The 23,553-nt window shown below is 42.7% G+C and overlaps 1 protein-coding gene across 1 annotated transcript in view; it reads left to right on the forward strand.

The window, feature by feature from the left end:
• The window catches only part of OGFRL1 (opioid growth factor receptor like 1), a 19,293-nt gene extending 669 nt beyond the window's left edge, over window positions 1–18,624 (forward strand). Inside the window, exons 2-9 of the mRNA XM_029224279.1 lie at window positions 1–82; window positions 4,415–4,501; window positions 4,872–4,950; window positions 6,571–6,649; window positions 6,739–6,805; window positions 6,910–7,055; window positions 11,346–12,481; window positions 16,404–18,624. Of these exons, the coding sequence (XP_029080112.1) occupies window positions 1–82; window positions 4,415–4,501; window positions 4,872–4,950; window positions 6,571–6,649; window positions 6,739–6,805; window positions 6,910–7,055; window positions 11,346–12,003 (1,198 nt within the window). The 3' untranslated portion in view covers window positions 12,004–12,481; window positions 16,404–18,624. The remainder of the gene's footprint in view (window positions 83–4,414; window positions 4,502–4,871; window positions 4,951–6,570; window positions 6,650–6,738; window positions 6,806–6,909; window positions 7,056–11,345; window positions 12,482–16,403) is intronic.
• The last annotated feature ends 4,929 nt before the right edge of the window (window positions 18,625–23,553 follow it).

Here is a 23,553-nt window from a genome sequence, read left to right on the forward strand (position 1 = left end):
GGAGCCCCCGGAGCGAGCCGGCGGCCGGCCCCGCGCCAGCCCCGCGCCCGACCGGGACGCCGAGGCGGCGGGCGCCGAGCAGGTACGCGGCCGGGGGGGGCCTCGGGCCGGGATGGGGGGACGTTGCCGGGAAGGGGGCGGCCCCGGGCGACCCCACGCGCGCGGGGCCTGGGCGGGGGCTGATCAGGGCGGCTCGTCCTCCCCCCGCCGTCCCGCTGCCCCGGGACCCAGGCCTGCGCGCGGCGGTCGCCCGGAGCCGTCCGCTGCCGGCCTGGGGCCTGAGCGCGGGCGCGACGAGGCGGTCCCTCCGGGCAGAACCCAACTTGGAGGGGTGTCTTCTCTGCCTCCGCAGACGGGTGATGGAAGGCGGGGTGGGAGGAACCTGCCTCAGAACAGAGGATTGTGAAAACCCATCTAGTGCGTGTTATTGGTTAAAAAAAAAAAAAAAAAAAAAAAACCGGAATGAGGTGGGACTACGATGGAGCAGCGAGCCGTCTCCCTAAGGCGGGAGTCCCCATCCGACGTTAAAACACCAGGGTTCCTATTCCAAGTCAGGCCTTCCAACCCAGGAGTTCAGGGCACGCTTCAAAATTCCTGTTTCACCCAGAAGACTTGTTGATCCAGCTGTGCTGAAGTCATTTGCCCACTACAATTCGGAGGAGGGGTTAGTAACGAGATAAATATCCCTTTTAACCTCTGATGGACTGAAAATAATCCAGAAAACTTCAGGAGGAGGAGCTGCGTGGCCAAGCCTCTGAAGAAGTGCGCCTGGCGGAGCTCTGACAGGCTGGTGGTCCCGGGTCAGGCCCTCCTTCCCATCAGCCATGGGGGGATGAGGGTGGGAAGTGGAGCCCCAAATCTGATGTAACCACGGGCTCTTGGGTTGAGGAGAGGAATCAGCGGTATATTTTATAGGAAGGCTGCCTTCTACATCTTGACGATCATTTCTTTTTGGGTCAGGAGGAAACAGTCTTAGTGCAAGCTCTATGCTATCCAGGTCATTTCCATCAACTGCAGTTTCAGGGGTGGGGTGCGGTGGGAGTTCCTGTTTGGAGTCCCCACTTTAGAGAAAACTGAGGCTTAGTAGAAGCTTGCCCAAGATCATCCAGAGAGAGAGAGGTGCAAACCCAAGTATGCCTGTCACCAGCATCAGAACTTCGGACGTGCTGGAGTCGTGAATGTAACTCTGCCCCTTGCTGTTGGGTCATCTTGCCTTGGGAGCTCAACCTCAGGGAAGTATGAGACACTGTATTCCAGTGTTTTTCTCTCCCACTTGTCTCCAAATGAAGAAACCTTCTGAAGAAGTTTGGGATGTCACAAAACACCCGCTCAGATTCAGTCCAACTCACCTGGTCCATCTATATAAAACAGTTTTATAATTAATGTTTCAGTCAGTTAATTGCAACCCCAGTAAATGGTAAATGGCACCAACCCTTCCTTTTCCCCTTGAATGATTAATTTTTCTTCTCTGTATCACCATGTAACTTCTACTTTTTGTTTGTTTGTTTGTTTTTTGATGTAACTTCTACTTTTTAATGCTGCTTTTGACTGTCCACCTCTTCTGTTCCCTACACCCCACAGTCATTTGCAAGAACTACTGGAGCTACCTTTAAAGTCTATCCCAGACCGAGGACTTCTCACCAGCTCCATTGCTGTATTCCTAGTCCAACTGAATAGCTGACAAACGACAGTGCCATTCACTGAGATGGGGAAGTCTGGGGGAAAGCGGCATCTGAGGTTAGGTCAAGAATGCTCTTGGGTTTACTATCTTATGAGACATCCAAGTGGAGCTGGTGAGTAGTTAATTACGGGTGGAGCCTCAGTCCAGGCCTGGAGTCATCAGCATGTGAGAGTGGAGGTATTGAAAGTCCTGGGAAGATACAGGGTTGTCAAGGAGCGTGAGAAATGTGGTCAAGCCCCGGGCACTCCTCCACTGAGAGCACTTGAGGAGGGGGAACCAGAGATGAGGCTGACCAGGGGCGACCGAAGAGATGGGACGGAAACCAGGGCAGCTGTGGCAGGTGACAGTGTTTCAGGAAGGACAGGGCTTAGCTGGCCCCATGCTGCTGGGAGGTTGCCTGAGTTGAGCACCAAGAAGGATGCTCAGTGAGATGGAAATTTGTTAGGTGGCATTCACAAGAGTCGTTTGGTTGTGGATGGAATGCGGAGGAAGGAAGCCTGGTTGGGGTGGTAAATGGGAGAAGAGGAGACGGACTGGGACTCTGGGCAACTCTCCAGTGAGGCTTTACTGTAAAAGGGAGCAGAGCTATGGATCTGTCATTCAGATGGGGTTTGGGTCAGTTCCAATTTGTGTATGTTTGTTTTAAGATGAGAGATACTACAGCATGTTTGCTGAAGGAAATGACCCAGAAAACAGGGACAGGGCTTCCCTGGTGGCGCAGTGGTTGAGGGTCCGCCTGCCGATGCAGGGGACGCGGGTCCGTGCCCCGGTCCTGGAAGATCCCACATGCCGCGGAGCGGCTGGGCCCGTGAGCCATGGCCGCTGAGCCTGCGCGTCCGGAGCCTGTGCTCCGCAACGGGAGAGCCCACAACAGTGAGAGGCCCGCGTACCGCAAGAAAAAAAAAAAAAGAAAGGGACATTTTGGTGACACAGGAACTAGGAATAATATGTTAAGGAACAAAATCGGTGGCTGAGCAGGTGAAAGGGGGTGGGATAGAGAGACCAAAGGAGCGGGAAGTGGGGGGGGAGCAGGGACATTGCCTGCAGGTTGGCACATTTAGAGGATGGAGGAGGTGGGCGTTCCCGTGATAATCCTGGGAAATAGGCAGGGTGTGAGTCATTCTCCTCCTTTCAAAGATGATCAAACTAGGATTCAGTTAAAAGCTTCACAAAGCAGCAGCAGAGTGAAGACTCAGCCCAAGTATCCTGACTCCCAGTTTGGGGCTGTTGAAATGACACCACGGTTTCTATAATGATCCTTCGCATTTGGTGGAGCTGAAACTGATTCAGACCTAATTAGTTAGACTTGGAGCCCAGAGCCTGGGGTTCTCATTCTCCCGCTGTCACTGGGTGTTGGTGAAATTCTCTGAGCCTGCGTTACCTTGTTTCTAAGATGGAAGCACTCCTGACTGCCTGCCAGGTGTGTTATAAGAATCAAAGGAAATAATATATGTGCTTTGTACATGGAAAAGTGCTTTCTATACACATGTTGGCTGATGAGTCATGGGGTTGTAGCTCAGGCTAAATAGATCCAGAAACCTGCTAGGCAGAGCTATTTTGAAACGTGTGGCAAGGACCAGAACGTAAGCTTTGCCTTGCTTATGTAATGTGACAGAGTAGCCAGTGTTAAACACCAGCGAGTTTGGTTAAGTATCTCTGTACTTGTAGTAATAGTGAGGATCACGCCACTTCAGAAACGTGTGAAAACTGCCTAGAGGATGCCAGTCTGTCAGCACAGATGGGGGCGGGGGCTGAGGAGAAAAGGGTAGGGGCAAAGGTCTTAATGAATATTCAGACCTAAACTTTGTCATCTGTTTCATCATTGTCACCAGTCTTGTTGCCCTTCTGCGTGACCCTGGACCCGAAGCACGTTCCTGCACGTTATCATAGTATTGATACATGGAGTTCGAGAATGTGAACTGATTCTATTGACCTGTATCTTATATTTTCAAAATTATGTCATGGGGCTGGGAGTTTGGTTTAGAATTTAAATAGTGTGAGTAAACTACCACATATAAGTTACTGCAATGTAATGTGAAGTTCATTCCAATTGAGAGCTTTTATTGCTTTCTGTGTATATATTTGAAAATTTCTAGCTTTAATCACATTGTATTATCACTGAATTAATGGAAGGTTATTCATACCTTTGTGTACTTGTTATGGTGCTGTAAAGGGTGGAATTTAGAAAGCTATTTAGTTTGTGTTAAAAGCCCCCTTTCCTTGCATTACTATTACTTGACTTCCAAGTACAGCTAAACATTGCAAAATTAATGACAGTTTTCTTTGAGGAATTGATTTATTATCTTAACACTTTTTTTTTTAGTGTTATGTAAAGTATTCTAAAATAAGTTTGGTCAAAGAATCACTTGTGTAACCTCTGGTAAAATATAGGTCTTGAATTCATTTTAAGAATTCTAAGGTTTTAAGGTTTCTACTGGATACCGATCCATAACATTTGGCCTCTATAGGCTTTTGGCGAATAATAAAGTTTTTTATTTAGTGAAACACCTTAGGACAAATGTTATTGGCTTCCACTCAGGAAACGAGAATGCCAACAAATGTTGCTTGTAAGCATTATTAAGAGGACATTTATAATATCCTTCATTTATCTGGACATCTTCACACTTTTCAGGCTTTCTTTATGGATGTTCATTATTTTAAGTTTGTTCTGGAAACTTCTTGGTGAAATTATCTTGCTTCAACACGTAAATGGAATTTCACTTTTTATTTTAGGAGGCTGATTCCACTGAAGTATCTGCCAAACCAAAGAGAAGTTTTTATGCTGCGAGGGATTTGTACAAATACCGACACCAGTACCCAGTAAGACTATAGAATTTTTTTTTCTAAAATGTAAAATATTTCCCTTCTGTTTTTGTTACTTTGTGGTGCCAGTGAGCAAATGTGCAAGGAAGGTCCTTATGCCTTTTTTTTTTTTTTTTGCGATACGCGGGCCTCTCACTGCTGTGGCCTCTCCCGTTGTGGAGCACAGGCTCCGGACGCGCAGGCTCAGCGGCCATGGCTCACGGGCCCAGCCGCTCCGCGGCACGTGGGATCTTCCCGGATCGGGGAACGAACCCGTGTCCCCCACATCGGCAGGCAGACTCTCAACCACTGCGCCACCAGGGAAGCCCCTTGTGCCTTTTTTTATATGTCCATATGCTGGAGATTGATTTATTTTTTCCTTTAGCAGAACTTCAAAGATATCCGATATCAAAATGACTTGAGCAACCTTCGTTTTTATAAGAATAAAATTCCATTTAAGCCTGATGGTGAGTAATCCGCTCCCTTGGTAAAAAGCAAACTTTAAATAGTAGTACCGCTAGTCATTCTTTGTTCATTCCATGGTCGGTGCATTCATTGTTCATTGACTGGCTTTACTCTGCCCTGCCGTCCACTGTGTCCCCAGAGTCCTAGACCACTGAGCTGTGAGCATCTGCTCAACAGGTTCTGGGGGAGTAACTTGAGGATTAGCCATCCTTCCCACCACCTGTTTACAGTGGCGGCTACTATCTGAAAGGTAGTGGGGGCCATTTTTGTGAGAGGAAAAGAGGAGATTTTGAGAACCATAAAATATTAGATTATTAAGGACCCATAAGGGAGATCAAATTCAGTTTCCTCATTTTAAAGATGAAGTTGCTGGGTCTTGATGACCGACTTGATCATAGACTTGGATCTGGGCTCCAGAGTTCGGTGTTCTTTTCACTGTGCCAAACCCGGAAAATCTTTGTAACATAATTGAAAGGTGGTTTTTTTTTCTATTAGAATAATCTTTCCTGTCGATTTTCAGATTCAAGGTCAGGGAGCTAGAGCAGCCCCAGTTCAGCGTTCCAACATCCCAGGGAGGGAACTGCACACACTGTAGATCTCCACGCAACTCTGTCAGATATACTGGCCCTCCTCCACACTCTACAGTTGCCCTCCCAGGATCTTTCCTAAACCTTTAGTGAGAGGGTGCAGTCTCCGTGGTAATACGCATGATTCACCCAGGCACCAGGCCGTGGTTCGTGGTGGGCGCCCTCATTTTATCCAGGTCAAACCAGAAAGCTGGCTGCTCCCCGTCCGTAGAGCCCTTATCTCTGTGAGATGACCAGATGGCCCTGGCGGCTGCTCTTTACTCTCAGTGGAAACCCAGCCAAATCCCCAGCAGCGTGAGTCAGGGAACGAGGGTCATGGATTGCAAAGCTCTCCGAGTGGCAGGACCTTGCATTCTTTGATGAACTAACTGGCTGAAGAATATCTAAGGAATTCCCTATATTTGTGCACTGGCAGACGCACCAGTTGGAAATTAGGATGTAAGAACATTGCTGCAATGGCCAGATCCCCTTATCTTTAGTTGATTTCTGGTGTCCCAGAAGTCTGCCCTGTTTTGGAAGGAGCCCTCTAGATAAAAATGCCCTGTTGTATTGACTAACGGTAGAAAGGTACTGCTTTATTTACTAATTGAAATAGTATTAATTAGTTAGTTTTTTAGGACGTGGAGTAAGAAAACCTTTTGAAGAAATGCAACGATAGGTAGCTAATTTGACTCTGATGTGAATTTAAAAAATTTTCCCCAAAGGAATGCCTTCAAAATATTAAAAACATTGAACATAGAGATAATGACAGTATTTAACTCAATTATTTTTATGTTTCTAACAGTGAATTTATGTTTGAGGTGGTAATTTAGAGCGATAACTTAAAGCAATGCATTAATTTTTTGTAATCTTTATCACAAAAGTTATTTGAAAATCTTGTAAGACTGGTGGAGGTCAGAAGTTTTAGCTAAGGTCACATAAAATGTTATTCTAGTTTATTATATAAATTACATCAACTCTCAAGCGATTCAGTCTTAAAATGCCTCCAACAGTGTTTTACACGTCTGGTTCGTGTTCTAAATCTTTCCTCTTTAGGTGTTTACATTGAAGAAGTTCTCAGTAAGTGGAAAGGAGATTACGAGAAGCTGGAATACAGCCACACCTACATCCAATGGTCAGTCGTGTGCTCTGTCTCGCACCTGTTTCATCATGTGTGTCTCCCAGGCAACATTAATATAAAAATATTATTTTTCTAAAACATAGGCTTTTCCCCCTGAGAGAACAAGGCTTGAACTTTTACGCTAAAGAACTAACTACGTATGAAATTGAGGTAAGGCCAGCTCATTTCATTTGGTGTGAATTAGCCAAATTATATTGCCATTTGATGGCCCTGGTAAGTCCGAGTCACCCAGCTGGCTTTTCTTTTTTCATTAGGAATTCAAGAAAACAAAAGAGGCAATTAGAAGATTCCTCTTGGCTTATAAAATGATGTTGGAATTTTTTGGAATAAAACTGATAGATAAAACTGGAAATGTTGCTCGGGCTGTTAACTGGCAGGAAAGGTTTCAGCACCTGAATGAGTAAGTAAAGCCCCGCAGTGCAGCCCCGGCTGGCATGGTGTTTTCCCTGGGTTGGAATTCTCTATGGCTCATAGAACAAGCAACAGATGGGCTCAGGAATTTGAATTCAAAAGCTCGTCTGAAATGCACTTTATTCCTGTTCTGTATTCTAAAGCAAAACAAAGTAGCAGCCAAAAAAGAATGACATTCCAGGTAGAAACGCGGCTGCTCGGTTTCAGAGCTGTTTCTTCCTGAAGCATCTCTGCTGCCCCCAGCCAAGTGTGGCCTCGCCCCCTCTTTACACCACGTTGCTTGACCTTTGCGGTTGTTGTTTGTGTACACTTTTCCAGACCCATCCCCTAGGTTGTGAGATTCTGCTAGCTCAGCACGCTTCTCAGGCACAGTGCTTTCTTAGATTAAATCCATGAATTAAGCCTATGACATATAAAAATCATTTCATAAGACTGACAGGTACTCATACATTTTACTAAGAAAGAGGGAAAATTAGAATCTTCGCCATTTAGGTCAAAACCGGAAGCCCATTTTTGGTTAATAAAGCCAAACACCTGGAAGAAAATTTTACCAGTTTATTTGGAATTGATTTGCTATATATATATATATATTTTTTTTTTTTTTTTGCGGTATGCGGGCCTCTCACTGTTGTGGCCTCTCCCGTTGCGGAGCACAGGCTCCGGACGCGCAGGCTCAGCGGCCATGGCTCACGGGCCCAGCTGCTCCGCGGCATGTGGGATCCTCCCCGGACCGGGGCACGAACCCGTGTCCCCTGCATCGGCAGGCGGACTCCCAACCACTGCGCCACCAGGGAAGCCCTGCTATGTTCTTTTGCTTGGATATTTATAACTTTCATTAACACATATGCCCAAAGTTGGGTTTTTTTTTATTATTATTTTCTTTGCATGCAAACTGGCTTTTTTTTCTTTTTAATTATAGGGTGACTTATGAGCACTGGACTATAAAACCAACTTTAAACATTTTTAGCACATTGTAATTAGCTGAACTGGGCAAGTACTAAGAGAAAAAAAAATTAAAACTAACCTAAGAAATTTTTCTTTGCCCCAAACAGAATTTTTTGCATTGCTTAACTAAATTTTTTGTGCTTTCCTAGAACTTTTATCTTGCTTGTGGAAAATGAGTATGAGTACAATATTAATGTGTAAGCCTTCCATTTACTTTATTAGTTATAATCAACGCTGTTAAAATGGTAGCTTGCACTAAAACACGCAGGATATGGGCATAAAGCATTACGATCTTGACGAGAAGACCCATTAACTCATAACTCAAGTTCACTTTGACTTCTGCGGAGCACTTATAGCAGAACTATATATGCCTCTGCCTAGGCAATGCTGGTAGCTATCTCTGGACAGAGTTTCTAAGCACTTATGTCAGACTGTCACAGAAAGCTGTGTGCAAGTAACCTGTTGACATGAAGGATGGCAGAAGGCAGCCTTTGAAGAGGATCTGGTAGCATCTCATCTTCCACGTACCCACGACTATCGTTTTAGAGAATTTCCACCTGGTTTTGTTTTGGTCGGAATAGCAATCATACTTAGTAAATGTTTGTTGAATGAATAATGAGGAACAAAACAGGTTTGTCTGCCTAAATCCTCCTTGGGGTTTTATTGTCAGATCCTCAGATTAGTAGCTGGAAGCCGCCCTTCTGAAGGCTGTCGTTGAGTGATGTCCTAGCTTGGTGTGGGGAGGGGAACCTGACCCCTACTGCCCCATGCTGCTCCCTTTCCACCATCATTTTTCCTTTCCGTGGGTATTGCTTACAGCTTTTACTTGTGTTTTAAGCTGTATGACATCTTGAGTTTTTCACAGTAAGCAGGGAACTCAATACATTTATCGTAGCCTAGCGGATAAAAACTATTGAATGAAAATCAAGTGAAATAAAGTTTAGTGAATAAGTGACCATGACTAAAAGAGGTAAAACATTTTCAAACACGAGAGTGCAGACATATAGACCAACCACGAAGATGGATTTCCAATTTTATTTGTAATCACCTTGGATTACGGAGCTGTATTTTAGACCCTGGAATCCCCTCTCACTTTTACTTTCTGTCTTCCTGGTTCTTGGCTTTTGTGTGTCCTTTCCTCGCTAACCTGCTCTTCCTGACAGCTTCAGTCCTTCTTACTACCCTTACCGCTGTCTGGAAGCCCAGCTTCTCTCTTTGATCTGCTACGCGACCCCAAAGTCTACTCACGACTCTAGGAGTGTGGGGTGTTTTTTTTTTGTATTTCTTTGTGACATTTATTTCAAATCATACTGCAACACCCGATTTCTTTCTTGTATAATTTTGTTCTATAATCCTGATCTCCATTCTCTTCAACCCCAGTGTTTGTCCTTTTCTACTGTTATGTAACCTTTTTAATTGGAGAACGTGTTGATACAGATTAAGTGTGCACAGAAATTTTATCTTGGTCATTCATCCCGGACTGGATATGTGAAACTGAGCTGCTTGCAAATATAGTAAATTTTGTTGTGTCGTGTAACTCTTTGGGATTTTTATTTATTTTATTTATTTATTTTTTCTTTGGGATTTTTAAAGGAAAACATTCTTCCACTTTTCCGTATCTCTCTTTCTCATAGACTTATGAAGCAGATGTCGGGATTTTTACCACCAAGTTTTTAGAGTATGCAAACTCTACATTGGATCAGTCTTGCTGATAAAGACACTGTCTTAACTTCACTCAAATTTGTATTGTCTCAAAAGACTGGTACTTCCCAACTATTAAAAAATACAGATTCATAAGACCGAAATGTATCTGTGCTACATTGTACCCTTTGGCCTTCAAAGAGTCGAATAGTAAGAGAACACTATTTTGGTAAACATCCAGGAGGCTGGAGATAATGAAAACTGCTAGACTTGTCATTTCTAGCGTCTGGTGAGCCCACATCATTAAGGGTTTAGTTTTGTCCAAACTAACTCTCTTCTTAAAATATAAGGCCATGGAGCCACGCCCTTCCATCCCTCAAATAATTCAGTATCCTCTTCCATGCTTCCCAAATAAGTTGCTGGTTATTCCTAAGCGAATACCAAGCACTTGTGGAAGCCAAGGCAGGTGTATGCGATGCTTGTCTAAAGTTCAGTGTCTGAGGTATAGACAGGTTTGGGGAAGTGAGGAATAAGTGGTGCAATATTGGGTGAGTAACTAACCCGGGCTGGTGATGACATACATGATTAATACATGGACCTGAAGGTTCCCTTAGTATGCAGCCAGGTATTTGTAATAAAGCAACTCTTGGGCTGAGTGAGGTAGGGGGGCAAGATTATGAATCGTGACAAAATAGGTTTGGAAAGTTTTCATCTGCTAATGGCTTTAGTTTTGGGACAAGAAAAGAAAGATGTTAGTGCAATCTGGGGAAAGAGGAGTCTTTGCAGTCCATGCCATTAAAAGTAAAATTTTAAATTCTGTGATAGGGAAAGAGGAGGTGAGAGAGAGGCCACAGACGGAAGAGAATGAGGTGATTAAGGTGGGATAGGTACACATAAGGTAGTCCTTAGTACCAAATCTGAATAATACCAATACCAATAATTATATTGATGTTAAATAGTGTCTGAAATTTATTGAGTTCCACATGCTCTGCATATATGTCAGCTAATTTGATGCTTACAAGTGCAGTGAGGTGTGGGCCCTTTCCCCCACGTTAAAGATGAGGGTACTTGAGCCTTAGAGGTGCCGTGATTTCATGTAGCTGTTGGTGGCACAGCTAGGGTGTGAATTCGGTTCTGACTCCAAAGCCTATACTCTTTGCTCTGCTAAATAAGTCACTTCTGCCTCCTTTGTCAGAATTGTTCCAGCGAGGTAGAATGGTTTCTGCTGCTTTCCTTCTGAGTTGGTTGATATGGTGGGTTCTGCTGGCCCGCTGACCCTGTAAGTCGTACATTCGGCTGGTAACCAATGCTCGGCACTGTTTACCTGTGACAGGTGTGATACATTTGTGTAGTCGATAGTCATCCTCAGTGTATTTAACAAACAAACAGCAATTCGACATCCATGGGAATACATTGAAAATCTAAATGTTTTTCAAGTACAAAGAACTAAAGGAAAAAGGAGAATTTATTTTATGCATTGGAGTTTTACATAGATTGGCGTTACACTGAGGTACAGGGGTTTCACATCTTGTTTTATTCTTCTTAGCGGTGTCTACTATGACTTTTAGCCAAGTCATTACAAGGCATGTTTTCCCAGCTTACTCTTCCATCAGAAATAGTTTCCCAGTGGTTTTTATGCCCCTGCTTTCCGCCACCTAATTTTCCTCCTTCGTTGTATTCAATCCTCTTCCAGGTCTCAGCACAACTATTTAAGGATCACTCGTATTCTGAAAAGCCTCGGCGAGCTTGGATATGAAAGTTTTAAATCTCCTCTTGTAAAATTTATTCTTCATGAGGCTCTTGTGGAAAATACCATCCCCAATATTAAACAGAGCGCACTGGAGTATTTCGTGTACACAATTAGAGACAGAAGGGAAAGGAGAAGACTCCTGCGGTTCGCCCAGAAACATTACACGCCCTCGGAGAATTTTATCTGGGGACCACCCAGGAGGGAACAGCCCGAGGGCAGCAAAGCCCCGAAGACCCCCGCCCCGCCCACCTCGGGGCATCACAGCCAGACGTCTATGCACAAAAAACCCAAGGACTCCAAAAATCCCTCCGCAGCTGGGCGTGTAAATAGCAAAGCTGCCGAAGTCACACCTAGGGAGCCGGAGGAGGAGACAGACTGGCCCAGCTCAGAGGCCGGCAGCGAAGCTGCCAGGTCAGGAGACCCAGAGAGAGAGGGTGATGCCGACAATTCCAGTCCTCAACCAGAAGAGACAATTGCGCATGCGCTGGAGAAAAAGGAGGGTGCGTCTCCCTCTGAAAAAGATGAAGAGCGTGAAAACCGTAACAAGGACTGTGAAAGTCCCGGAGAGACAGGTTCCCGCGATGACGCACTCTTACAGTGAATTATCAGGAAGCCCACAGACCCGTGTGGGTGAGGAACAGAGGCCACGTTTCGGAGGGTAGCCGGCTGTTGGTGATCTCTGTTGTAAGCATTTAGTTGTCACTTGGTTTTGATTTTGGATGACAGTGAATTTAATATCTAACCAGAAGTCTGAAGACAGGACCCAATTCATGAATGCATTCTGTAACACTTCGGGGACGTGAGTTTTCGAATCCAGTACACAACAATTTTAAATTATTTTCAGTGTATCTGGAAATAACCATGTAGTCTTCGATACAGCAAATAAATTCTTTGGAGAGACTCCGCTCTACATGAAGAAAATCAAGTGGATAATTTCGTTAGGTTGCCACCCCTTTGCCCGTTTTCTGGATTCCTTTGTTTTTAAGCTGTGAGAAAGAATTTGGTCTTCTCAGATGTATTCGGAAGAAATTGGGAGTTTTTTCATTACAGCACCTCAGCATGCTTATTTTTAGTTTCTGGTAAGTGGGATGGATGCTCTTGGGGAGATATACTTGCCCCTCCCCGTTTGTCGGTCCTGCTGTTTTTCCTCTTCCCCTCTCCATTCTCTCCCTCGTTGGCCACCTGTGTTGGCGGGCACGTGCATTTCTAGTGTACGTTCGGATGATCTACTACAGTGATATTTACGTGGCGTAGAGGGAACTGTCGGCTGTATTATTTCAAGAATTTGTTTAAAATAATAAAAATGGTTTTCTGTGTTAAGTGCTTAAAAACAAGTTTTGATGCAAAAGTCCAAGAAGAGAATTTTGCCTTCTGTGGCTGTTCTGTACAGATTTGGTGCTTGTTTCTGAATGCAAATGACTAAAGAATTAAAAAATTAAGGAAGGAAATTATTCGTTTTCAAAAGGCACGCGTCTGGCACTGGCAACAAGGCAGTGGTCCCTAAAACCATGAATATCTCAGCGTTATGTAGACTATGACATTAGTATGGCTTAGTCCACAGTATATCTTTAGAAAAAATATAATCTGTTGCCTCTCTAAGTTGTCAAAGCTCGAAATTGAGAACAGACTGGACATCCCGTATATTCAGTTTTAGTAAGCACTGAATGTGTTAATATTGGGTAAGAGCAAATAACTTTCTTGCTTATACTGTTATTACTGATTATTAGACATTCGAAAACAGTCAAACACTGTGGTGAGAACTTCAGAGCATACGTACACATATAGTGAAAGCAATTCACAGAAAAATTTTTTTTTCACTTCATTTCATTTAGAAAGGAATTGGCTTTTGTGTGTTTCTTAGGCCCTTAAGGGAAGTTCTAGTCACTTTAACCCTCAGAGAATTTTTACTATGTCCTATTTTTAAATCACATTATGTCATCTTCTGTTATTTTTATTGACCAGAGGACTTTTAGCAGAGGGTTTCTAGAAAATAGACACACAAGTAGTATGCTTTAGAAGGGTTACATTGCCTTGAAGTTTACATGAAACAGCATGGTTGCTCAAATCTGACTTATTTTATATGAATGTTAGGAACGCTCATGTTATATATTGTATTCCAATAAATATAGAATATTTTTTCACTATCATTTCTCACAATATGACAGTTTTTGCTTTCTACTGTTTTGTGAAGTGAGCATTAGGATTTGGGGAAACCATTCTGCTTTTGCATTTCAATTTCTTTGCTTTTTCACATGGACCCTCTAATGGCCCCATCGAGCTCAATAAACAGTTCTACAGCTTAGCGCGTGAGAGTAGGTTGTCACATTGGGCTGAATTGTAGGAATATGGTTCATTTGAAATACCTTACCAATTTTGCATACATGATAAAGTGTTCACACCACTTTCTAAGTGCATAATGTTAAAATTTTGTGACCAGATATTAAAATATTAATAAGTGGACAGATACTAAAAGAAATGGATATAATCTAAATCACTTAGAAACTAATAGTATATCAGAACCCTTAGAAGTAAAAATGTTTCATTCAATAATTTAACTTTTAGCGTATTCCTAATTAGGGGTTTGATTAGATTGTACTGTTTAATTTGAGACTATTTAGTCTCAAGGGAAAACTGCCTGGTTTCCACTTAAAACAGTGGCCTTTTTCTACCATGTTGTTCTGAAACGCAGACTCACGCGAAACAGTATGATTCCTACGCTTAATCTGTAAATAACTTACGAGAGAATTCTTCAGTGGAAACAAGTGAGAGGATGGCATTCCTTTTGCAGATAAAAATTATGAACGTCTAGAGTTTTTTTCTATTAAGAATACTCTGTACATTCAATAGTTTTACAATAAGATCTGTAGGTGTGTCTTTAGGTGTGTGTGTTACGACATGAAACAGCCCTCTGGGTTTGACTGTGATGTTTTGTATTTTTAAGAACTACCATGTGCTTGCAGAAACTAAGAAGCTGTTATAAAAACGCAGTGGAGCATGGCCAAATGACTAGAAACTTTATCGAATTTTTGTGAATATATAGACTTTATCATTGTACCATGGACTGTGAATATACTAAGTACTGGCTATTGATAAAATACTAATTTGCATTTCAGGCAAATAGATGTTACACCGCTTGGTTAGTCTAGTATATTTCTAATATTTTGTGCTTTCATATCCCAAAGGAGACGATATATGTGAAAATATTTTGAAATACTGTAAAGTGATATATGATGAAAAGATATATTTCTGTAGAGAAAAAGTTTATAACATTAAGAGTATTGTACCATTATACGTCCTCATGCTCAATCTCATAAGAAACTGAAAAGAATCATGACAGAACTGGAAATATGTCTGCTTTCTCTAAGTCATGTACAGTTCTCAGTTCAAAAATTATTTGGTATAGTTTTATTTTGGATTTTAGTTTTGAGGAACAACCTTTTTCAGTTTCAAGGAGAAAACAAAACTTATGACTCTGGAGTTACCAGAGAAGTTCTAAGATTTTTTGCTAAGTATTAAAAATATAAAGATTATGTTTAAAAATTACCTACTTTGTTTCTAGTTTTTACACTTTAACCTGACAGAAGGAATGCTCTGGTGAAAAAGGAAAAATATTGTAGTACAGTATTACATTTGAGTTACTCTCTAAAAAATCATTTTAGAAAGTAAACTTCCTTATCAAGTTGTCAAAAATTGGTTGAACTGATGGAGAGGGAATATTTGTTTAATTGTTTAAAGTTAAATTTCCCAGGTTTATAGTAGAGTTATGGTTGAGTGTATAATCTACTGAGTAACTAAATCAAGCCAGTCTCTTTGTCTTTCTATAATTGAGGCTCTTCTAAAAGCTTTATTTTCTAACCGGAGACAAGAAGGGCGTTCTTGATCTTGCTTGATTGTAATTGCATCTGTGGGTCTCTCAAGTTTATTTGGGGTGAGTGGGGACTCTTTGTTATAGGAGTAGTTTTGAAGATTTCTATTTTGTTTCCCACTTAAAAAGTTCCAATTTTTTTTTTCCTTTGGGGTATATCCATTAAGTGTAAGGTAGGCTGAAGTTAGACAAGCAAGAATCATTTCAAATGTAGGTGCAGTTGTAGAAAATGATGGCCTGGGTCAGTAGGATCTGGAAAATTAGGGGTGTACAAAGGGTTGACTTCTTTCAATTTAGAATTCTTTAGTGTTTATTCCATGAGCATATTTGTTGAGTAATCTCTAGGGTGGCAGTGAGTACATCCTGCCTCTTTGCCTGTTCCAGCCCACCCAGCACACTGTGCTTAGGCACAGACCATGTTTTAGAAATTCCTTATTACCGAAGTTGATAATAGAATAATATAGTTATAAATATGAATGCCTGGAGGTGTCCAGATGTGCCTTAACTAATGTGAATGCTTTTCATTCAGAAGTTTAAATTTTTACTTCATTATAAAATCTTGCCATAAGAAACATTCCAAACCGTGAAGATCAGTTAATTTAATGAAATTTACTTTCGTGCTTTTTCATTTTGGAGACATTTCCATTTGTATCAGTAACGTCAGTTCAAAAGGAAGTGTACTAGCCACAGTGTTCAAAAATGTGTTACATTTGAGAAAGAAGTAAGATCTTACAGCAGAAAGATTAACTTCATTGTTACATTTATTTATGTTTCTGCCTAATTTTGCTACACCCTGTAATTTTCATTGTAAACATCTCTCAGTTACTACAAGTAATATTAATCTGTGTTTTACTTTTGCTTTTAGGTACAGAGGGATGTAGAGAATGGCATTCTACTAGAGAAATGATTTAAAAGTTTAATTCCAGTAGATAGTTGGAGGAATCTGAAATTAATTTGGACTTTTATGCTGTAGTTTTATTAGAAACATTTAAACAGTACTTGTTCTTGCTTTTTCCCTAGGTTAGAGAGGATGTTTTTTGTCATCTTCTGCTTTTTCCCTCATCTGTTGAGAAGTTTATTGTTTTAGTTACTTGTGGGAAATAACTTCTTAATATGTTTGTTTCCTTGAATTAAAGTGTTCACGTGGAGGATACAATTAACTGCTTCGTTTTATGGCCCAAACTCTTGCCTGGAGGTTGAGTTCAGAGATGGGGAGGTGGCTGAGAACCAGAGTGGGCGTCTTGGTGAAGGGGCACGTACACTGGGCTGCATCCTCTCCAGTAGAGGAGGGGTCTCCGGAGCCTCCCCTGGATGCCGAGGGTGTCGGACCCCGTGATTGCTGTCTTCTGAGGAAGGTGGGCCACCTTGGACTTCGTGCACAGTTTCACTGGGTATCAATTTTCGTAAAATACCTGTTATAATTCATTCGTCACCATTTTGCAGTTGTTTAGGAAATTGTGAGCGGTTGGACACCTGCTATGTAAATTACAGCTGAATCTTTCTGTCTCGGGAAACATTGAAATACCAGTTCTGCCTACCCCTCTCGCCAGTTCAAAACTTCTGATTTCCATCAAAAATTATTTGGGGTTGTTCTTTCAGAGGTCTCTATATAAAATTCTCCATAAAATGATTTAGTGTAAAGACGAAGTGAAAGGGAAAAGGCACCAGTGCGCACTTGTTACGCTGAGAGACCTTTTTTAGACAAATCAGAAACCTTATCTATTTTAATATGAAAAATATGTTGAAGCTATAAAGTTTATCATATTTTTGTTTTTAAATTATAATGGAGTTTGTGGAACAGTTACATGAACTAGAGAGATTCGTTGTGTAATAAGCTTTGGTCCTAAGAAGTGTCCAAGGTCTGCAGTCATTGGTCAGATGAACACCTTTTTCGGTGCTGGTGGGTTTAGTTTCATGTGGAGAAGAGGAAAATAACAATCGAAACAAAAAATTAGAAACGGTCAGTAGAAACTCGCTATAGAAATAAAGATGTAACTGACTGTAGGTTTGTGGAGTGCCAGAATTTACTGGAATGAGGAATAGATGAGGATGCAGAAGCTTTACGGTGGGAACGCGCTCGGTGTTATCCGTGCCAGGGAGATCTGGACTGGTGTGAATGGGAAGCAATCCCATTCATGCTCGCATTTTCAGCCCGGATTCCGCTTACTCCACAGTAGATGGAAACCTTTCACAGACTGAGAGAAATAATCACATGATGTGCCACCAGGTTTAATTCCTCTGCCCGTGGTTTTACTGACAGGAAGTTAAGTGGAGGCAGTGGCTGCAGAGACGGAAAGGAGGTCCCGCGCTAGGCTGTTTCTAACGATGTGACTGTCTACCCCACGCCGGCGAGAGCGATGGCGTCTTCCTCGTGTGGCACCACAGTTAAGAGCAACAAACCAGAGCAAGGGTTTGACAAGCGTTTTGTTCTTTGTCCTTTTTTGCTTTTGTTTTTGTTTTGCGGTACGCGGGCCTCTCACTGTTGTGGCCTCTCCCGTTGGGGAGCACAGGCTCCGGACGCGCAGGCTCAGCGGCCATGGCTCACGGGGCCCAGCCACCCCGCGGCATGTGGGCTCCTCCCGGACCGGGGCACGAACCCGCGCCCCCTGCATCGGCAGGCGGACTCTCAACCACTGCGCCACCAGGGAAGCCCTGTCCTTTTTATAAGAAGGTTGTTTCCGTGTTTCCCAAGTGAGCTGTCCACTCCTCTTCCGTGTTACCTAAGAAGATAGACGGCTAACTGGGTCCAGTCACCGCTTCAGCTGGGAAACTATTGTGTCCTTTGTATTTTGAGTATTTCAGGAAAATGGGTAGATTCTTAGAAAGATGTGTGCTTTCCTTCCTGCATGAGCGCTGACTGTCCAGCAGCCGTGGGCCTTCTCTGTGCTCTGTCATCTCCTGCAGGATGAATTACAGAACGCCGTGCACGTCTGTGCACACCAATACCATGTGTATGTGGTAGGAGCTGTAACCAGTTTCTGGATCTGTATGGTACTATGAAACACTTATTTTATAATCCTGTAACTGTATGGCAGTGTTATGCCAGAAAATGTATAAAGTGCAGTAGTGTCTGTTGTTTACTGCTGTATTTAAAAATACCGTTTCTGAAACTATATATTTAGAGTTCTGTTATTTTTAATAACTATTGCCAAATATACATCCTGTGAAACGACCGAAAGCCACTTCATCTTACTTAACATTTTAGCATTATGCTGATTTTGCATGATTAAAATATTTTTAAAGAGCTGGAACAAATGACTTTGCTGTTTTTCTCTGATTAGACTGTTTTTATGGTTATGGTGTGAGATCAACATTATTTCCCTTTTATCCCCTAAAATAAATATTGTATTTTGAAGAGTGAAATCTTCTTTACACAGGCATTTATTTTTGTCAGGAGATTTTGGAGGGCAGATCACACGTGTAAGTACCTGGATGTTTACTGTTCTCTCTTTTCCTCAGTTTTCTCTAATGCAAAGTTTTAAAAGTATATTTAATACAGATGACTGAAAATGAATAACTCATGGAGGGGACAGATTTTTTTTCACTTAATAGAGCTGGTCTTCTAACAACAATTTTTTGATTAAGAAAAATGCAGCTGTGAGATGCGATTGAGCACGTTGCTCGAGATGCCGCAGGACAGCGGGGATGAAGGTGAGGAAAGGCATCACGTTGGAGCTTGCCTGCGCTGACCTGTAGAGGCGGGAAAAGAGCGTATGAAAGAACTAAGAACAAACTAGTAAGAGTCAGAATGAAATCACATTGTGCATAATTGAGAAACTCAGAGAGAGAGAGGGAACAAACCACAGCCATGGTGGCGAGCAAGCATGATTTTAACTGCAGCCTTTGGGATGAGCTGTTTAGGGAGAGAGCAACGCACACAAGCAATTATCATCCTAAGGGAAGAACGGACACATTCTGGTAACAGAAAATAGAGATGTTTGCTTTTCCCCAAGGGTCAAATGTCAGAAGGCAACCTAAGATCTTAAAAAGATGGAGATTCTCAGTAGAGTGAAAAAAGCAGGACTGAGTCTACATTTCTTTAAGAATGTAAAATCTAAATAATACGGGAGACAGTTCGCAGAAGAGATTTAAAACACGTTCCTTATTTTAAGCCCCAAGTGGATGCAGAGAAGGCCAGCTGGTGTTCCAGGGATGGCAGCAAATCCCAGCCTGGAGAAAAGTGTCAACGGTCAGGGTGGCCTCTCATGGGTGAGTTTAGGCTCCGTGATTGTGACTGACTAAGGAGTTGGGCTGATTACAGGGAACATGTAAGGATGATCCTTTCCCTTGGGATTATCTCCGTGAATATGTGGAATTAATTGGAAGAGCGTTTTAAAAATAGGTTATTCACAAGAGAGATTAGAGAGCCAGCGTGGATCTGACTTTACTAAGGAAGGCTGGGTTTACTAATTTTGCTATAATAGTTAGCGTTCCACTATTTTTATAACCTTAATGTATGTTCAGCACTACCGAGGAATATACAAATATGTTCTTCTCAAATGGTGTGTAACATATTTTGTTGTGATTGAAATAGCTTGTTTGTTCTACTCTCAGCTTGAGAAAAGGAAGAGGGTAGAGGAGGAAAGAATAAACAGAGAAGTGGTGGTTGATGTGAACCAAGGGAGCCCTGGTGGCTCACCTTGGGACCCAGAGGGTGTCTGAGAACCCCGAGTGGATGATTTCACTGTTGTCAGGAAGAGAGTTTCAAGAAAAATCCCTGAAGGAGGAAAAAGTAAGGGCAAAGAAGCGTTTTGTCTAACCGGGGAGAGCTGGCTTGGAGGCCAGGTGGACTTGGGTCCATGTAGCAACATGGTCACTTACAGTTGGCTGTGTGGCTTTGGGTGAGTCACGTAAGTTCTCAGGGTCTCTGGTCTCCTGTTGGCAACAGTGTCTACTTTGTGAGTTTCTTGGGAGAATTAGAGTGTGGGTGAAATGCCAGGGACATATTCAAGACACTTCTGTATAGTGGTTGCTAGCATTCTAGAGAAAATCTAGATGTTTGGTCACCACAGACATTGTGCAGCATTTGTCTCAATGGAAGTCAATCTCGCCTAATCTATGTTTACAGGGTTTATAGATCAAAATAAACATCTTAAGCTTTGTTTATTATTTTAATGTAGTTCTCACTAGAAAAGCTACCAGGTATAAAATGGATGATTTTATATGAGACACACTGATATTCACAGGATAGAAAATTTCCCTCATTGTGAATGTAATGAATGTACAAAGTAGCCCTTTATTACTTCCTGAATAATTTTTTGAACTGGTTTCCCTTCTCTGCCAAGAAAGAGCTGGAGTGTGGGACAGAGCTGAAGCCTTTTGATCAGGATCAGAAGATGATCTTAGTTTATTTTAGGACACCATCAGCATTGATTCTTATGGGAAGCAGGAAGTTTTAACTTAAAACCCTCCAAATAGACATTTACGTCATACGTTAGTAGAAGGCCACTTAACAGTTAACACTGTTTAAAAACGTGCGTGCAATCAATTCTATGAACTTGGTGGCCTTCTTGCCATTGTTTTCTAACAACCAGAACCAGGAGGATGAATAATCTTCTACTAAATAAATATTCATCTTTCAAAATTCTAACCTATAAGCATCTTCATACCGTGAAATTAAAATGGGGTCACCAGAGTTCCTGGGCCGCTGTCTCGTTCAACCGTAAATCGTTTCGGAATGCGCCACACAACACTATCAATAAGATGGGAAATAAATTCTCATTGACGCCGATAGAAGCTGAATATTTTCTTTTCCCTCTGGCATTCATTTCGACCAATTCCCCCTCGTTTTACCTGTTTCCCTGTCCAGAAATGGGAAGGGATATTATAGACTTCCGTAGCTGACACTGAGTGTGAATCCTAATGTCCTAGAAAATGAAGAGAGGGGACACAACTGTCCTCCCTCAAATGCTGCAGATGCAAGAGCTCGAGGTGGCACCGGAGCCCGCGCTCCCAGTTCAGTGTGTTTGCCCTGTAACCCTTGAGCGTCGTCGGGGAACTGGAAGGGTTCAAAAGCATCAGCTTAGACAGGGGGCTGGCCCGTGCAGCGGTGTCACCCAACGCTAGAGTTCTGTCCGTGAGAGTGGCTTTCTCACCAACCCGAGCATTTTCCACTGGCCAGTGTTCACGTCGACAGGCTCTCAAGTTGGTTCAAACATTTCCACTGGGGAAGAACCCACCGGGGCTCTGCCAGTGGACTTTGTCGTCACCTCCCACGTGTGCCTTTTTACACAAGCCGTTCCTCAGAGCTCACCTCTGGGATGACACGGAGCTGGCTGGGCTGAGCCCCCGACGTTTCCAAGCTCATCGAATGGCATCACCTGATCCCCCCAAGGAACAGGAAACCAGGGAGCTACGTGGGAACGTTCATTTGTCAACTCATCCGGTTTGGCAACACGTTCTTTGATTCTACTTCTGGAGTTTGTCTGCAATCCACCCCCTCATTTGCACCCCTGCTGCCTCTGTAGGCCTTTATCTAGTGTGAAGACTCCTAAATTTCCCTCTGCCTTCAGAGAGAATGCAGCCTTCCCAAGATGCCACAGTGTGTCTTGTATCTCGGGTGCCTAACCTAGGGTCCAGCACATAATAAGCAATCAACAGCCACTGAATTAAAAAAGATGTTTAGCAGTGATATCTTGAAACAAGATGCGTGCATATATGGACAGCTATTTCTGGATCCATTTCTGAAATTAGATGTCTTCCACAAGACAAAGAGCTTTCAAAATGAATTATTTGTATGACTGTACAAAGATTTATATTGAAACATTTCCTAAGTATTTAATGCTTCGTTTGACAAACTTGGATCATACTTTCTTCCTGATTTGGGGTCACTTAGTAACAGATGTCATTAATTGCTTTTAAACTGATTTAAGTTTAAAACAGTTTAAAGTTTTTTTAACCTCGGAAGTTTCAAATCCAAGGTTAAAAAAAAGAAAGGGGAGTACACGGTCCTACTTTTCCTGCCTGGTTTGAAATCTGAAATAAGATGAAGTAATTTAAAAATCACATTTGGTGGATTAACAGAGTACCTGTTTCCGTGCGTGGCCGCGTTATGCGCGTGGAAATAAACAAGTGAGAGCATGAGACAGAAGTGTTTCTGTAAGAGAAGCATCTGGAGCTTTGGCAGAATAAAGGCAATTCCTTGGCAGTTCACAGCGGAGCTGACTTTTCCCTTCTGGTTTCACACTTTAGACCAAATTCTGATTGACAGTAAAGGCTGCACTTTAAGAAATGGCTTTTCACCTTAATGTTTAATTTTCCAGTTGTATTGCTTCTTTGATGTGAGCTTTTCTTTTTCCTACACGTTGACAACCAATTGAAACTAAGAACTCGCTTATCTTAAGGTTTCATTGAATGGAAACCCTATGGAAGTTTTCATGGATGGAGTAAATTGTTGCCCAAATTCCTTTAACCTCCATGAACATTTTTTACAGGCCATCCTAAGAAAGGCTTGAGTGTGCTACATACTTAGAAAAACACTCAAGCCGAACATGACTCTGTGAAGAGGGCGGTTCCTCATTTTGTTTGTCCTTTTTTCGCTTATGGTAATGAACTCAAATTCTAAAATTGTTTGAGGTCACAAAACCAGTCACAGTGAAATGAGATATGTAGAGAAAATGGAGCATCTGTTTCACAATAGCTCATCGCATCTTCCTCATGAGTCCCACCCTGCTGATTGATGGGGACCTCTTAGGCTTGTCAACGGGAACTACCTCTGTCACTCCTGTTCCTATTTCTACTTTGGGGTTAAACATCCAGACTGTTCAAAATCTGGATCGTGGCTGGAGTGACAGCCTCTTTGGAATGACCCTATTTCTTTTGGTAAAGGGACTAGTCATTGGGATTTTACACCCGCCTCTCTTTTCTTCAGGAAGGCATCTGTGGGCATTGATGTGGTCTCGCTGCACATTTGTGGCAGCAGAGAACAAGTGAGAAGATGCCCGGGGTGTCCTCTGGGCAGGCCTGTGGAGTGGCTGGGCTAGGCTGCTGCTAAGGCGGTAACTGCTGAAGTTCAAGGTCTCAGCTGGCGATCGGAACTGAGGCCAGTGGTGCCGGTGATGGAGCTGACAGCCTTCAATGTAGAGCAGCAAGCACACCATTTAGACCCCAAGCCTACGTGGGTCATGGACACGTCGGCTCCCCTGGGCCCTCGTGGTCACCGGGAAACCAGAAGTACTGACACATACGGGCTCAGTTTCCTGTCCGCGGTCATCTCAGTTCTGGGCTCCGGGCTGTGGTGGAAGCAGCGTCTCCCGGGGGCTTCAGCCCACAGAGGTTGTTCAGGAA

Source organism: Monodon monoceros, unplaced genomic scaffold, assembly GCF_005190385.1.
Source record: "Monodon monoceros isolate NGI ecotype Baffin Bay Population unplaced genomic scaffold, NGI_Narwhal_1 Super_Scaffold_15, whole genome shotgun sequence".
NCBI classification, from domain to species: Eukaryota; Metazoa; Chordata; class Mammalia; order Artiodactyla; family Monodontidae; genus Monodon; species Monodon monoceros.